Source organism: Suncus etruscus, chromosome 1 (assembly GCF_024139225.1).
Source record: "Suncus etruscus isolate mSunEtr1 chromosome 1, mSunEtr1.pri.cur, whole genome shotgun sequence".
In the NCBI taxonomy this organism is placed as follows: Eukaryota; Metazoa; Chordata; class Mammalia; order Eulipotyphla; family Soricidae; genus Suncus; species Suncus etruscus.
Genome location: NC_064848.1, coordinates 163,040,284 through 163,057,915, shown reverse-complemented (window position 1 = coordinate 163,057,915; position 17,632 = coordinate 163,040,284). Strand labels below are relative to the sequence as shown.

The 17,632-nt window shown below is 46.1% G+C and overlaps 1 protein-coding gene across 3 annotated transcripts in view; it reads left to right on the top strand.

The window, feature by feature from the left end:
- Positions 1 to 1,285: 1,285 nt before the first annotated feature.
- The window catches only part of RHOT1 (ras homolog family member T1), an 81,296-nt gene continuing 64,949 nt past the window's right edge, over positions 1,286 to 17,632 (top strand). For all 3 annotated transcript variants that reach the window (XM_049771608.1, XM_049771588.1, XM_049771599.1), the window contains exon 1: positions 1,286 to 1,362. In XM_049771608.1, coding sequence (XP_049627565.1) covers positions 1,287 to 1,362 — 76 coding nt within the window. In that variant the 5' untranslated portion in view covers position 1,286. The remainder of the gene's footprint in view (positions 1,363 to 17,632) is intronic.

Here is a 17,632-nt window from a genome sequence, read left to right as displayed (position 1 = left end):
AAAAGTGAGCATAGAGTAAGTTCTCAGCCCTGAGCACCACCATGTGTGGTCCCCAATGAGAAACAAATCAGTAAATTTATTATCTAGTGCTGCTTGTATGCCCTCTGGGCAAGCCTGAAAAGAGGAGTATATAAGACACCCCCAATTTAAACAGTAAAGAGATATAGAAGTTATTTAGGATGCTACAAAGAAATCATTCTGTTTATGTTGATGGTATTTTATTTTGTTTATTTTATTTATTTTTTGGTTTTGTGGCCACACCCGGTGAAACTCAGGGGTTACTCCTGGCTCTGCGCTCAGGCTTGGGGGACCATATGGGACGCCGGGGATCGAGCCCAGATCCGTCCTGGGTCAGCCGTGTGCAAGGCAAACGCCCTGCTATCACTCTGATCCAGATGTTTGTTGTATTTTTTTTTGGTTTTTGGGTCACACCCGGCGGTGCTCAGGGGCTACTCCTGGCTGTCTGCTCAGAAATAGCTCCTGGCAGGCACAGGGGACCATATGGGACACCGGGATTCGAACCAACCACCTTTGGTCCTGGATCGGCTGCTTGCAAGGCAAACGCCGCTGTGCTATCTCTCCGGGCCCCCAGATGGTATTTTTTAAAAAATGAACAAAAAGCGAAAAGCACAACAACACCTCATTACTTAGAATCATGTACCTGTCACAGGGAGAATGTCAATAGGGCTTTGGAGAGCGAAAAGGAGCAAATCCTGAAGCCGATCACTCTTTAATCAGGCCTCTTTGTAGGCTAAATCCGACCAGGCTGAGTTGCAAACCTGCCAGAGAGGTCACTGCACTCTCGGGGTTGGTGAGTCGCCCTGAGTCACCGCCCCGCTCCAGCTGTGTGACCTTGGGGACCAGAAACGTCTTGCCCCTTTTCTATTAAACATACAGAGTCCGTGCAGCAGATGTGCCCCTCAATGCCCCATCCCCTAAAAGCCTAGCCCCAGCTGGGGTCCCTGCGCCAGGAGAGAGGGCCTAGAGGCGCGCGGGGGAGGGTTTCCGAGGCTGCACTTCCACGCTCCGGCCAGCGGGGGCGCTACACCGGTTCGGCGCACGTTCAAGTTCGCGTTCGCGTTCGCGTTCCGCAGGCGCTTGTCCCTCGCGGCGTCCCGTCCGCGGCGCCCGCAGAGCCGGAGGAGGAGGTGGAGGAGGAGGCGGAGCGGCGCTGTCGGGCCGGGGAGCGAGCGGGGAGCAGCCGGGGCGGCGCGGCGGGCCCGGGCGGGGCGGCGGCGGGGGAGGCTGGCAGCGCGGGCACCGAGGCGCCGAGCGGCGGGCGCTCCATGCGTGCGGGCCGAGCGCGGCCCCTCCGAGCCGGCGCCATGAAGAAAGACGTGCGGATCCTGCTGGTGGGAGAACGTGAGTCCCGGCGCCCGCCGACCCCGGGCCTGGGAGGGAGCCGCCAGCCTGGGCCTCCTGCGGCGGCCGCCTGGCCTGGCAGCCCCCTCCCGGCTCCCAGGTCCCCGCTAGCTCCTAGGGACCCCCGGCCTAGGCTCCCCACCCCACCCCCAGGGCCCCTTCTTGCCCCTCCGAGCCCTTCCTGTCCCCCCGGCCTCGCTCGGGCCTTCCTTGCACACCCTCCTCTTTCTTGCTCTGGTTCTGCAGCGAGATCTTGGGGGATCTCCCGGGTCCCCGCCTGGCAGGTGCTGGGACGGGCCGGGGTGGCGTGAGCCTAGCTAGGGGGAAGGGCGCCCAACTCTGGGCTCCTGGGCAAGGTCAGGTTTCTCTCTCTCTGTCTCTCTGTCTCTCTCTGTCTGTCTTTCTGTCTGTCTGTCTCTCTCTCTCTCTCTCTGTCTCTCTCTGTCTCTGTCCCTCTCTTCCCCCTGTGTCTCTCTCTGTCTCTGTCTCTCCTCTCTTCTGTCCCTTCCTCTTCTATATCCCTCTTACCTTCTCTCTCCTCTCAATCTCCTTTCTGTGTCTCTCATTTCTTTCTGTCTCTCCCTCTCTCTTCTCTCCTCTTCTCTCTTCCCTCCTTCTCCTCCTCCTTCTCCTCCTCCTCCTCCTCTTTCTTCTTCCTCCTCCTCCTCCTCCTCCTCCTCCTCCTCCTCCTCCTTCTTCTTCTTCTTCTTCTTCTTCTTCTTCTTCTTCTTCTTCTTCTTCTTCTTCTTCTTCTCTTCTTCTTCTTCTTCTTCTTCTTCTTCTCTCCCTTTCCTCTCCCCTCTTTCCTTCCCTCTCTCCCTCTTTGCTCTCTCTCCCTCTCTTCTCTCCCTCTTTCTCCCTCTCCTCTCTCTGCTCTCTCTTCCTCCCTCTCTCTGCTCTCTCCCTCCCTCTTTCTTTCCCTCTCTCCTCTCCCCTTCTCTTTCTCCCTCTCTCCCTCCTCTCTGCTCTCTCCCTCTCTGCTCTCTCTCTTTCTGCTCTCTTTCTTCCTCCCTCTCTCTGCTCTCCCTCCCTCTGCTCTCCCTCCCTCTTTCTCTCCCTCGTTCCCTCCTCGCAAGCATTCTTCCCCGTGTCCATTGACATCCCAAGTATGAAGCTGTTTCTTGAGCGGTTTTTGGTAGTTCGGCATTACATTCGCTCCTGATAACACTGTTTCTTTCCTCCAAAAAACTTGGACTTACCGATTCCCAGTTAGGTTCTCCGGATGAATGATGATCTAGGGACTGTCCTTTCGTTGAGAAGCTGTGGTGGTCCTCAAGGATGTTTACCCCGCCTCTTCTTTCTTAGTAGTATTGATCCCAGAGCCACTCGGACTTTGATTTTAGGAGACACAAGAAAAATCCAACATTCTCCTGCACACTTTAGAGCTCTGTAGAGTTCACCTTTTTGAGGCCACCCATAGAAGAGCGTTGTAAATAGAAAAAGACTTATTGATAGTACTGGGCAAGTTATATGAGTCAAGCCCTAGAACTAAAATAAAAAGAAAGTGGGCTGGAGTGATAGCACAGCGGGTAGTAGGGCGTTTACCTTGCACGCAGCTGAGCCGGGATGGACCCAGGTTCGATCTCCAGCTTCCCATATGGTCCCCAGAGCCTTCCAAGAGCTATTTGTGATCACAGAGCCAATTGTAACCCCTGAGCGCCAGCTGTGGCCCCAAACTCAAAAACCATAAAATGAAAAGAAAGTGGGCTGAGGAGGATGCTATTGTTTATTTTCGAGGCAATGCTCTGCCTTGCTCTTTTGAAGTTTCTATTCTAATCTCCTGGTCTCTGCTAGGAAAAAAACCTCCACTTCATGGGGACATGCTTATTGGGAAGAAAGCAAGCATATCCCCTCCCTTCTAAGATGCTCATTGATATGTCTGTTCAAGTGCTTTTTGGAGAAAAGGTCTTTAGAATCAGAATTTAGGAGTTAGCCAGTGCTGACATTTGTTTTGCCTTAGTGAATTTGAGTCTCTATAACTGTTTTTTTTGGGGGCCACACCCGTTTGATGCTCAGGGGTTACTCCTGGCTAAGTGCTCAGAAATTGCTCCTGGCTTGGGGGGGGGGACCATATGGGACGCCGGGGATGGAACCGCTGTCCTTCCCTTTCCTTGGCTAGCGCTTGCAAGGCAGACACCTTACCTCTAGCGCCACCTCACCGGCCCCAATATAACTGGTTTTATTATTTTTTTTCTAACCATTTTGGATCATACCTGGCAGTGCTTAAAACTTGTACTCCTGCCTCTGTGCCTAGGGATCACTCATAGTGCTCAGGGGACCATGCTTGGGATCATACCTGGCTGGGTCATGTGCAAGGCAATTGCCCTACCCATGAATACTCTCTCAAGGCCCTGTAACTGAATCTTAATCTGAATTTGCATGAACTTTTTTGTTTGTTTTTTGGGCCACACCAGGCAGCGCTCAGGCTTTACTTCTGGCTCTGTGCTCAGAAATTTTTAAAATTGAAATTGTTTTGGTGTTTGGACCATGCCAGGTATTGCTCAGGTGTTACTCCTGGCTCTTTGCTCAAGAATCATTCCTGTGGGTTTGGGGAACCATATGGAATTTTGGGGGATGAACCCAGGTTGGCTGCATGCAAGGCAAATGCCCTACTTGCTGTACTATCGCTCCAGTCCCAATTTTAATACTTTTTTGTTTTGTTTTATTTTGAGTCACATCTGGCAGCACTCAGGGGTTACTCCTGCTGAATGCTCAGAAATTGCATATGGGATGCCGGAATTCGAACAACCGTCCCTCTGCATGAAAGGCAAACACCTTACCTCCATGCTATCACTCCGGCCCTGAATAATACTTTTTTAAAATTTTTATCAGTAGATTGGTTCGTTGTTGGGTCATACCAACGGTGCTCAAGGGTCACCCCTGGCTCTGCCCTCAGAAATCGCCCCGGCAGACTGGGGAATCACATGGGATGCTAGGAATTGAACCCAGCCCCTCCTGGATTGGCTGCATGAAAAGCAAATGCCCTACTGCTGTGCTATCTCTCCAGCCCTAATTTTATTTTATTTAACCAGCTATCATGTGAAAGTTTTTTATATGTAAAAAGTGTTATTTAAAATATGCAATTTTAGGACTGGAATAGTATACAGGTGCTTGCCTTGCACTCAGCTGATTCAGGTTTGATCCTCAGCATCACATATAGTTCCCAAGCACTGCTGGAAATAATCCCTGAGCACAAAGCCATTTTGCTGTTGGTTTGGTTCTATAACTTGGGGGGATATTACTGGTAATTTTCAGAGGACTGTTTGGTATATAGGATCAAATTTGAGCTTTTTTGCAAGGAAAGAGCCTTATTTACTGTCCTGTCTCTCTGGCCATTGGTAGTTTTCTCAGTGCTTTTCTTTTTTCTGGGTGTTAGTGGGGTAGTTGGGCCACACCAGGCGGTGCTCAGGGTTACTCCTGGCTCTGCATTCAGAAATGGCTCCTGGCAGGCTTGGGGGACCATATGGGATGTGAGTCTGTTGTGTGCAAGGTAAACGCCCTACACACTGGTATCCCTCAGGCCCCACAGTACTTTTTTCTGGTGCTGCCAGACTGATCCTGAAGCAACCATATAGCAGCAGCTTCATTCACTGCATGTGGTGGTAGTTTTGAACTGTTTCAACAGTTGGGCTGTGGCGATAGCACAGCGGTAGGGAGTTTGCTTGCATGCGGCTGACTCAGGATGGACTCCGGTTCAATTCCCGGCCAGGAGCAATTTCTGAGTGCAGAGGTAGGAGTAACCCCTGAGTGTAACTGGGTGTGGCCCAAAAAGCAAAAAACAGTTTGTTGATTAAATCTGTATTATACTGGGGCCAGAGAGATAGCACGGAGGTAAGTCATTTGCCTTTCATGCAGAAGGTCAGTGGTTCGAATCCCAGCATCCCATATGGTCCCCCGTGCCTGCCAGGGGCAATTTCTGAGCACTGAGCCAGGAGTAAACCGAGTGCTGTCGGGTGTGACCCAAAAAGCAAAACAAACAAACAAAAAATCTGTATTATACTTTTTGTGTGAATGAATCTTTCCTTAACCTTCTTCTAGGCATTCATGATAACTAATTGTTTATTTTATTATTGAGTGCTATATTTCAGAGAAATTAGATTGTATGTATAATATCAGATAAGTTAGACTATGAATTTTTAATTATTATTTTGGGGGCGTCACACCTGGTGATGCTCAGAGGTTATTCCTGGCTATGTGCTCAGAAATCGCTCCTGGCTTGGGATCATCTGGGACACTTGGGGATTGAACTTCGTTCCATTCTAGGTTAGTGCATGCAAGGCAAATGCCGTATCACTTGTGCCACTGCTCCGGTCCCTAGACTGTATACATTTTAAGACTTGTGCAAAGAAAGCCAAAATGACACCTTTCTTTTTTTTTTTTTTTGGTTTTTGGGCCACACCCTGTGACGCTCAGGGGTTACTCCTGGCTATGCGCTCAGAAGTTGCTCCTGGCTTCTTGGGGGACTATATGGGACGCCGGGGGATCGAACCGCGGTCCGTCCTAGGCTAGCGCAGGCAAGGCAGGCACCTTACCTCCAGCGCCACCGCCCGGCCCCATGACACCTTTCTTTAATTATCTTGATTGTTAAGCATATTGAGCACCATTTACACTATCATTGAATACTCACAAGTTGGAACCTAGAGCGATAGAACAGCCTATAAGGCACTTGCATTACCTGTGGCTGAACTGGGTTTGAGTCCTTGCATCCTATATGGTCCCCCAAGTCTGACCAGGAGTGATCTGTGAGATCAGCTGAGCACCTCTGGTTGTGACTCCCCCCATTAAAAAGTCAATTACCATTCTTAAAATAAACCAAAATTGTAAAATTCTTTAAAAATACCACCTCATAAAACTTTTTTTAAGTTATAATTTTTCATAATCAAATTAATTGACCAGAATTTGTTAACTAGATTTGCATTAATATACTTAGAAAATGCCCTGGGGGGGCCAGAGAGATAGCATGGAGGTAAGGCGTTTGCCTTGCATATACAAAAGGTCGGTGGTTCGAATCTTGGCATCCCACATTGGTCCCCTGAGCCTACCAGGAGCGATTTCTGAGCATAGAGCCAGGAGTAACCCCTGAGCACTGCCGAGTGTGAACCAAAAACCAAAAAAAAAAAAAGAAAGAAAGAAAGAAAAGAAAATGCCCTGTGGGGGCTGGAGAGATAGCATGGAGGTAAGGCATTTGCCTTGCATGCAGAAGGATGGTGGTTCAAATCCCAGCATCCCATATTGGTCCCCAAACCTGCCAGGAGCGATTTCTGAGGGTAGAGCCAGGAGTAACCCCTGAATGCTGCCAGGTGTGACTCAAAAACCAAAAAAAAAAAAGAAAGAAAGGAAGGGAGGGAGGGAGGGAGGGAAGGAAGGAAGGAAGGAAGGAAGGAAGGAAGGAAGGAAGGAAGGAAGGAAGGAAGGAAGGAAGGAAGAGAAAGAAGGAAGAGAAAGAAAGAAAGAGAAAGAAAGAAAGAAAGAAAGAAAGAAAATTCTCTGTGGGGACCGGAGAGATAGCATTGAGGTAAGGCGTTTGCCTTACATGCAGAAGGTCGGTGGTTCGAATGGTATCCCATATAGTCCCCAAAACTTCCAGGAGTGATTTCTGAGCGCAGAGCCAGGAGTAACCCCTGAGCGCTGCCAGGTGTGACCCAAAAACCAAAAAAAAAGAAAAGAAAATGTCCTGTGAAAATAAAATTAGTGAGGCCCTTATACCCTTTATTAATTTACTCTTTTTTTTTTTTTTTTGGTTTTGGGCCACACCTAGTGGTGCTCAGGTCTTATTTCTGGCTCTACGCTCAGGAATCATTTCTGGTGGTGCTTGGGGGAATCATCCAGGATGCCAGGAATCAAGTGGCTTGGCCTGAGCAAGGTATTGCTCTGGCTCATCCCTTTAACCCTTTAAATCATGTGGCTACATTGAAAGTGCACACTTTGTTTTAGTGAAGTCTTATTTTAAAATTAAAGTGGGATATATTGGTCTTCTAGTTGGATTTTATGTGAGAATGCAACTGTTACTTTACAGATGAGTCCGATCACTTTTAATTTGTTAGAATGTAATTAGTTTATCATTGAAACCTCTGCCAAACTAATTCAAGTTGCAGATGATTCTAAACTGGACTTCTAAAACATCTCATAGCTGAGTGCCCTGCTTTAAATTCTTTCTATTTTCTCTAGAACAGAGTCAACGTAAACTATTGCAGGGGCAGGAGTGATAGTTCTCACTTCTCTGCCAGTTTATTCACTTTTTCTGTCATTGGGTTTAGAGAATTAACTTTATGAGGGCAGGGAATTTGTCTTATTTATTTCTGTATCCTTAGTACATAGAATAAGCCTGACACAAATTAGTCAATTAAATAGTTTTTAAATGAATAACTCCAAGCTAGTTCTGTTTATTCAAAGTTTGTTTCCTCAACTGCTAATCTTAATCATAAAAATGTGATCATTCTTCTCTCTTATAACTGATGGTTGTTTGTTTTGAGGCCTATAGAATTAGAGGGTTTGTTGGGGCTAGAGGAATAGTTTAGGGGGTAAGATTTTTGCCTTGCTTGCTGATAGGGGTTTCTTCCCCAACATTGCATGCTAGGAAGAATTTCTATGTGCAAAGAACACTGCTCAGAAGAATTTCTGTGTGCAAAGTCAGAGTAACTTCTGAACACCACCAGGTGTGGCTGAAAAACAAACAAAAAAATTGATTTGAGGGTGTGATACCTTTTTTTTCCCTTTTCTCAGAAATTGCCCCTGGCAGGCACAGGGGACCATATGGGATGCCGGGATTCAAACCACTGTCCTTCTGCATGAAAGGCAAACGCCTTACCTCCATGGTATCTCTCTGGCCCCTTTTTTCCTTTTTCTTAGAGATTCGCTGTTCTGTCTTTTTTTGGGGGTGGGGGTGGGGGTTCACACCTGCAGTACTCTGGGGTTACTCCTGGCTCTGCGCTCAGAAATCGCTCATGAAAGGCTTGGGGGACCTCATGGTATTTGAACCACCGTCCGTCCTGGAATAGCTGCGTGCAAGGCAAAAACACCTTACTGCTGTGCTGTCTCTCCGGCCCCTCTGTTCTGTCTTTAAAGTAGTGACTTACAGTGACATTGCCATGGGTGTTTCATGTCTTTGCAGCCAGGAATTATTGTCCTTGCCAAAGGAGGTCAGCTTTTCCTTGAAACACCAGAGGCCATCTTAGATATTTGAAAGGGATGGGGAAAGATTCTTTAGGTATAAGTTAGTATTTATTTTAGAAAAACTTGAAGTGGCTCCTTTAAAAACCAAATTGCTCTCTATTTAGATTTATTTATGTACTTGTTTATTAAGGTGTGTGTGTGTGTATATATGCGTGCACGCGCGCATGCACCACATGGGCCATACTCAGAACATACTCAGGTCTGGCAAGTCTCAAGGACCATATGGAATGTCTGATAATTCAACCTGGGATGGCTGTGTAGAAGGCAAGCATCCTATCTGCTGTGCTGTCTAGTTCTGGCCCCTGATCTCTATTTTGGTCTTTGTTGGAATGGTGTTTGAAGAGTATTTGCTTCAATTCTAATTATACTCTGTTTAATACCTTGTTCAAGTATCCCTTTTGTAAACAAACAAATATTGAGGATAGTGCTTTTTTTCATTTGTTTTGTTTTGGGGCTGCACCCAATGATGCTCAGGGGTTACTCCTGGCTCTGTGCTCAGAAATTGCTCCTGGCTTGGGGGACCATATGGGATGCAGGGGACCGAACCCAGATATGTCCTATGTCAGCCATGTGCAAGGCAAATGCGGTACCACTGGCCCCAAGAGGATGGTGGTTTTGAGTCACAGTGTCTTACCCACTCTGGCCCTGGTTTAAGCATCCTTAACCCTAGTCAGTTTATTTTGAGTCACTGTTACATGTGTATTGAAATCTATTTTCCACTCATTTTTGGTGAATATTGAGACATTCCCCACCATGGGTAACCAAAACTCTGGTGACCAGGTGGGCATTAGTTTGAAGCTGGACCCCTATTGGACACTACTTTTAGGAAAAGAGCATCCTGTAGCATTTGTTTTGTCAAGTCTACTTTATCTGCATATGGTTGATGAACTTTTCCTTAGAACAATGCTTGACTATTTCTCCAGGGCTGAAGTTTTCCACATAAAATTCTCAACTAAAGTCACTATCCTTCCCGAGTACTCTCATTATGTTAATTGAGGAAGCACTAACAAGGTGTCATAGAGAAGCAGATACAAATGAGAACTTGTTTCCTTTGCTGCTTGAAACAAAGTACGTTATCATTAAGAAAATTAGCCAGAGTGCTGGTAAGGTGGTAATTGGAAGCAGAGATTGTTCTGCTTCATGCCCATTAGGAATTTGTTGTCATTTATAGCTGGATATACAAAAGATGTGATAGAAAAACAAATAATTTGTCTTTTAGACAAAGATAATTCGTTTTATTGTGAAGAATTACATTTCTCTGGATGACCTACTTAAAAGCATGGAGCTTCAGCAGATCTGTGGCATATCGTGTTGAGCTGAATCAGAAGGCCTGTCCTGAGGGATAATTATGGCTGTGCTTTTTGTTTTAATATTTTACTTTTCTATTTCTCAGACAAAATAGAGGAAATAGAAACCCTTGGGTGATTAACAAGGGGTCATTATTTTGACGTTAGGTCATATTCATATCAAATGCATTTATGCTTACAGATATTATAGAGTATTTTATAAAATTTTATTGTAACAAGGCAAGGTATATTTATATATTATTTTATTTGATATAAGTTAGAAGTTAGTAGAAAAGAGCTTAGAGTTTTTTTCCTTTGTGGAAAACATTTTTATATTGTCGGGAGCAGTTTAAAAATGTTAAAGCTTGCTTTGCACGTGGCCAATCTAAGTTTGATTTCTCTGCATCCCACATGGTCCTCAGAACTTTGCCAGGAGTGATTCCTGAATGTAGAGCCAGGATTAACTCATGAATTCTGGTGAATATCTCCTGAGATTGTTCTTCTCAGCACTTCTCCTAGGGACAGTAAGGATGCTGTAGTCTCCAAAACAACAACAAAAAAAACCCCACAGGGGCTGGAGCAGTAGCTCAGCAGGTGGGACATTTGCCGTGCACGTTGTCCACCCATGTTCAATCCCCGCCATCCTATATGAGCCTTGAGCCTTGAGCTTGCCAGGAGTGATTTCTGAGCACAGAGCCATATAACCCCTGAGCATGGCCGGATATGACCAAACCCCCCCCCCCAAAAAAAATAAACCCAACAAAATAAATAACTAAAATTGTTCTGTTATTTAAAGAAAAGTGAAGTATTTTGAGTGGCTGAGAAGTGGCACAGTGGGCTAGAGTGCATGCTTTGTGTGCAGGAAGTCCATGTTTGATCTCTGGTTCCTTGAGTACCACTAGAATGACCTCTTACTAAAATATTTTAAAAATATAATATTCTAAAATGATTTCCTTATATTTAAGGAATTCATTTATTTCTCAATTTAATTAGTTTTAAAGAGATTACTTTGGGGCCAGAGTGATAGCATGGCAGGTAGGGCTTTTGCTTTGTACATGACCAACCTGAGTTGAATCCCTAACATCCCACATAATCCCCCAAACATGGCCAGAAATGACCCCTGAACCCAGACCTCTGAGCCTGGAGCCAGGAGTTACCCCTGAATATCACTGAGTGAGGCCCCCAACCAAAATAAATAAAAAAAAAGTATTTTTAATTAAATTAATTTATTTCTCTGGTTTTGGGGCTATATCTTATAGTACTCAGGGGCAGAATTTTAATTTTAAATATACTACTTTTTTTGTTTGATATTCTCTCTTGAGGTTAGATAAGCCATAAGCCTTAAAGGAAGCAGTATGTCAATGAAACACACACATAGAGCGATGCTCAGGGAATCACTACAGAGGGCTTGGCGTGCCAGGGATCAACCCAGGTCAGCTGCATGCAAGACAAATGTCCTGCTGCATTATCTCTCTGGCTCCAATAAAGCATTCTTTAAAGTATATTAGATGAAGTAGTTACCAGGTCATAATATTCCCAGTTCGCGGTAATCTGTCTCTTACTCTAGTTCTAGATTTCTTTTGTGGGGGTGGATTGGTTTTGGAACCACACTCAGTGTATTCAGAGTTTACTACAGGCTTTGTGTCAAGGATCATTTTTTGGCATTGCTGAAAGAACATTCTATAAGTGGTACCTGGCTTGCCTGCTGTACTCTTCTCAGGCCTGGACTTATTTTTTTGGAGGGGGCGTTTGGGCCACACCCTACAACGCTCAGGAGTTACTCCCGGATCTGCCTACAGAAATTGTTCCTGGCAGGCTTGGGGGGGACATATGGGATGCTGGGAATTGAACCTGGGTCCATTCTGGGTTGGCTGCATACAAGGCAAATAAATGCCCTACCTCTGCGCTATCACTCTGGCCTCTGGACCACTCTTTAGTCTTTGGGCCACACCCAGTGGTGCTCTGGGGTTACTCCTGGCTCTGCACTTGAAATTACTCCTGTTAAGCCCAGAATCAAACCTGGGTCCATCCTGGGTTGGCGAACTTCTTTTTTTTTTTTTTTTTCGGTTTTTGGGTCACACCCAGCTGTGCTTAGCGGTTACTCCTGACTCTGCACTCAGAAATTGCTCCTGGAAAGCTTGCGGGGGGTGTGTGTGTGTGTGTGTGTGTGGCATATGGGTTGCCTGGGATTGAATCTGCGTCTGTCCTTGGTCAGCTGTGTGCAACCAAACACGCTACCACTATGCTAACACTCTGGACTTCTTTTTAAATTAAGTTTCTTGGTTTTTTTAATGTGAAAGAGAATTGTGGTGTTTTTGTTTTTATTTTGGTTTGGTTTTTGGGCCATATCCAGTGGTGCTCTGGGGTTATTCCTGGCTCTGTACTCAGAAATCGCTCCTGGCTGACTAAGGGGCCATATGGGATGCTGAGGAATCAAACCCAGGTTCGTCCCGGATTGGCAGTATGCAAGACAAATGCCTGACCACTGTGCTATCACTCCAGCCCCTTTTGTTCTTTGGACCACAGCTGACTCAATGATCTGGGTTACTCCCAGCTCTGTGCCTGGGGATGATCTCTGGCATTGCTTTGGGGGACTCTAGTACAAGAGATAGAATCTTGGGGCTCCTACATGCAAAGCATGTGCTACAGCCCTTTGAGCCACCTCCTCAGATCTTATGTTTTTTGTTTTTTTTCTGAAGAATATGTCCAGTTATTTCAGAAACAGAATAATCAAATTATTTTGTTGTAGTGAGTGCTAACCTGCCTCATATTCTTCAACAGAATGAAGGAGAATAGGAATGAGTAAATGAAAAATCCCACCCAGCCATGTTCTGTGATTTGAATTGTTCAAGTTGGATTGTGTTCCTGCTCTTTGATACTGCTGTCTTGTTTGTGCTTATGATGGAAGGGAATCAAGCACTTTAGTTAGAATCTTTCCATTGAGGTGTGTCTTTGCCTTTGCTGAGGTGTGTCTCTACACATGCCCTATTGGACGGACCAGGCCCAAGTTTGTACTTTGGAAGAAGTTTCTGCTACGCTGACAGCTCGAACTGCCCTGATGACCTGAACTGTGAAGAAATCTGAATTTCCTCAGACTTAATTTGTTTTCTCTCCTGTGAATAGTGAACTATAGAGACTTCATGAGAAAAGCAAAAAGGAACTAAGGCCAGAAAAAGTTCTAATGAGTTCCAATGAGGCCTTTTTTTCTTCTCAAACTCACTTTTTTTGGGAGAAGAGGGTGGCTCTCCCAAGTGGTGTTTAGGAAGCACAGAAGTGGGGCTTGAAGGTGTATGTCACTAAGTATTCTTTCCCACCCAGGCTAGCAGTTCATTGCTAGGGCCTGAGGATGGGGTGCTGCGAGGTAGTTCCCCTGTGATGTCAGATATTACCCAGGCCACTCTGGCAATGCTTGGGGTCTCCACGTTGCACACAGTGATTCTGATGACCAAGTGGTAACAGGGATTGGCTTCATTCCCTGACTGGAATCAGCTGCCTGCAAGACATGCACCTTACCCCCTGTAGAAAGAGAAGGCCAGGGAGAAAACTCGAGAGAATTGGAACACATACTTGGTAATGACAAGGTCTAAGGTTTAATACCTGGAACTGCATGACTTCTGCCGTATGTGTCCCTGGAGGTCCCTACTACCACTGGGGAGGCGGAAAGAAAACGGGGACATGACTCAGTGGTACAGTGCTTCCCTTGCTTGATCCCTGGCACTGGAAAAAGAAAAAAAACCCTAACAAAAAAAAAATCAGAAAAACGGAAGAATGAATTGTAAGGGTTGTAAATGTAAGAGTGGGTCTTAGAGGAAATGGGGCTCATCTGATGAAGGCCTGAAGTTTGCTGAGGGATCCTGAGTGAGTGATTTTGGAGCATCAAACCCATATTTTAATTTTTGGGAAACTAACAGTTCTTTTAGTATGGTAATTGATTTAATTTTTTTGGGTTTTTTTTTGGGGGGGGGCACACCTGGCAGTGCTCAGGGGTCACTCCTGGCTGTCTGCTCAGAAATAGCTCCTGGCAGGCACGGGGGACCATATGGGACACCGGGATTCGAACCATCCACCTTTGGTCCTGGATCGGCTGCTTGCAAGGCAAATGCCACTGTGCTTTCTCTCTGGGCCCAATTTTTTATTTTTAATTATGAGAACAGAGATGCAAAGAAAGAGGACAAGGTAAAGTTACACTGGAGATTTAATTTTATCATTGTGCTTAATCTTTTGATTTGTGGGTTCAAAATGAGATAGGATTGGGGGCTGGAGCAGTGGCACAAGTGGTAGGGTGTTTGCCTTGCACGCACTAACCTAGGACAGACTACAGTTCCATCCTCCAGTGTCCTATATGGTTTTCCAAGCCAGGAGCAATTTCTGAGCACATAGCCAGGAGTAACCAGAGCGTCACCTGTGGGGCCCAAAAACCGAGAGGGAGAGGGATATTTCTAATGTATGCCCCAGGGGGAGAGGAAAACTGGAGATATGTGGCAGGAAATGGAAATGATGGTGAAATTCTTGTTCTTTCTGGATAGCTCAGTAGCTGATAGGAAAGGTCTTTTTACCAAGGACGTGTTGGAAATCCTTGCCTCAATATTCCATAGACACAACGCTGTCTTTTATCTTCTCCTTCATTGTTACTGCTTTGAGGCGGTCATGTGGCTATGGTGCTGCACACTAAGTTGTGATTCTTCTCAGACGTTGCATGTTGTGTGTTGCACAGGCACTTGCAGACCCACCCAGCTTGGTAGGGCCAAGCTGGAAGCCGTTGTGACTCAGGGTGAAAGGGAGTCATTAAGACAAAGCTACTAGGTTGGTGTCTTTGGGCATTATGACACACACTGAGAAGGATTAATTTAGAGATTGGAATCCAGAGCGTCATTTACAAGCTGTAAGAGAAAGGTGTCCTGAAGCTTCTGGATGAGTGTGGTCTTGACAGACCTCTTGCTTTTTAGCCACTGGCCTCCAGGTCTGTGAGAATAAATTTCTGATGTTTTTGTGTTTTGGAGGCCATACTCCCAACTCAGTCCTAGGGACCCCTCTCCGCAGCGATCGGGAACTATGCATGCAGCACTGAGGCTACAACTCACACAACTTCATGCTTGCAAGTCGAGCTTTGTTGATTCTACACATCTTAATTGATTGTTCATTTTCGTCTAGCATTCAAAGAAGGCCTTCTCTCATTAATATCTTTGAGACTCCTGGAAATAGATCTATCCTTTTTCTTGCCTTTCCTACTCCCTTACTGTTTTGAGGGGAGCTGTTATTGGGAAATACCCAAAGACTCTTGGGAACTATTCTTGGTTCTGTGTTTGGGGATAAAGCAGTGCCAGTGATTGAACTGAAGTTAGCTGCATGCAAATGCCTGAAGCCCCTATACTATCTCTTTGGCCCTCTCCTTACTCAGCTCCCCTAATTTTTTGGGGGGCACACCTGGTGGTGCTCAGGGGTTGGTTCTGCACTCAGGTATTATTCCTGGCAGTGCTTGGGGAACCATGTTGGATGCCAGGGGTCAAATCTGGGTCAGCCATGTGCTAGGCAAAAGCCCTACCCGCTGTACTATTTATTGCTCAAGCCCCCACCACTTCATTTTTTAGGTTGGTTTGTTTTTGCTTAATTTTTTGATCTGTGGGTTAAAAATGAGATAGGTTTTGGGGCCGGAGCAGTGCCACAAGCAGTAGGGCCTTGTACACGCTAACCTAGGATGGGCCATATTCGGCTGTGCTCAGGGATTCCTACTGGTTCCGCACTCAGGAGTCACTCATGATTGAACCCTGGTCAGCCTTGTGTAGGGCAAGCGCCTTACCCACTCCGTACCTCCCCTTTTCCCATATTCTTTGAACTGAGACTCCAGTGGCAAGTACAATCCCAAGACTATCTGTACTTCGTTTACAACTGTCCACAACCCCTTCCCTGCCATGGCCCATGAACTCAGGAAAATGCTGAATTTAAGGATTTTCTAAATGAATAGCCAGTTGAAAGGTTTTTGGAAGAAGGAATCCGCCACAGGAAATTTTGGGGGTGGGGGACAGTGCCTGGGTTGAAACCCTGGCTTTACATATAAGTCATGCACTTTATGACTGAGCACAGGATCTTTTGTCCCTTGAAGTCAGGATGTGGCACCTTTCCTATTTGTTATATGTCATCACCCATGATACACTGCTGAGCTTTGATGCTAGAGCTTTCATATGGAGCCTCATAGCTTTGGCATCATTGATTAAATCATTGGCCGCATAATGACTTCCCTTCTCCCAGGAAGTTGTGGGGTGGAACTGAAATTTTTTTTTGGTTTTTTTTTTGGGGGGGGGGGGTCACACCCGGCAGCACTCAGGGGTTACTCCTGACTCTACACTCAGAAGTCGCTCCTGGGGGCCGGGCGGTGGCGCTGAAGGTAAGGTGCCTGCCTTGCCTGCGCTAGCCTTGGACGGACCAAGGTTCGATCCCCCGGTGTCCCATATGGTCCCCCAAGCCAGGAGCAACTTCTGAGCACATAGCCAGGAGTAACCCCTGAGCGTTACCGGGTGTGGCCCAAAAACCCCAAAAAAAAAAAAAGAAGTCGCTCCTGGCAGGCTCAGGGGACCTTATGGGATGCTGAGATTCGAACCACCGTCCTTCTGCATGCAAGGCCTTGCCTTCATGCGATCTCTCCAGCCCCCCTGACATTTTTTTAATAAGACCTTTATTAAGCACCATGATTACAAACATGAATGTAGTTGGGTTTCAGTTATAAAAAGAACACACATCACCTTCACCAGTGCAACATTTCTACCACCAATGCCCCCCATCTCCCTCCTTCCCCACTCCCGGAACTGAAATTTTTAACACTCTCTTCACATGATTAGTGTTAATGGAAGCCATGTCCCATTCTAATGTGATCTAGGCACTTCACTTAGCACAATGAGTCACCTCTTTAGGATAAACTCAAGGATGATTGAGAGGCCCCTGAATAGAACAAAGGGCTCTCCTAAAATGTAGGAATTTCCCAGAGATTTTTACTGGCTGTGACAAGAGCTGGGGAAAAAGACCAGATGCATTCTTTGTTATGTCACACACACTTGTAATAGTATTTGAAATTTCAACCTTTTTTTTTTTGTTTTTGTTTTTGTTTTTGTTTTTTTTGTGGTTTTTGGGTCACACCCGCCAGTGCTCAGGGGTTATTCCTGGCTCCAGGCTCAGAAATTGCTCCTGGCAGGCACGGGAGGACCATATATGGGACGCCGGGATTCGAACCGATGACCTCCTGCATGAGAGGCAAACGCCTTACCTCCATGCTATCTCTCCGGCCCCAATTTCAACCTTTTTTAATATTTATTTACTTTTTATTTTGTGTTGGGGGAGCATCTTGGTGATGCTACAGACTAACTCCTGACTGCTCAGGGGAACATACACAATGCTAGGAATTGAGCAAGGGTTGGCCAGAGTATAAGACCAGCACCTTACCTGCTGTACTGTCTCTCTGGTCCCATTGACTTATTTTGAAAATTTTTTACATTCCTCCTCATTTCATTATTATTACCAGGGTCACCCATAGGCTTGACTGAGGTGCCAGCTGTGGAGTTGGTACATCATATTGTGGGGTTTGTTCACCTGTTCTTCAGGCTCACTGAGGTTGGCATGAGTCACAGTTGTGGTGCTTGCACCATGCCTACCTGACGTTTCTCTTTCTGGCTGTCATGTTCACACAGATTTTTGACTTTTGGTATTTTTCAGACCTTTTGGAGTGCTTATGTAAACCTGGCTGTGGAAATGCAGAAAATCGCTCCTGGTGCCAGGGATTGTGGATAGCAGTGCTGCCAGGATTGCGTCTGGTACACATGGGT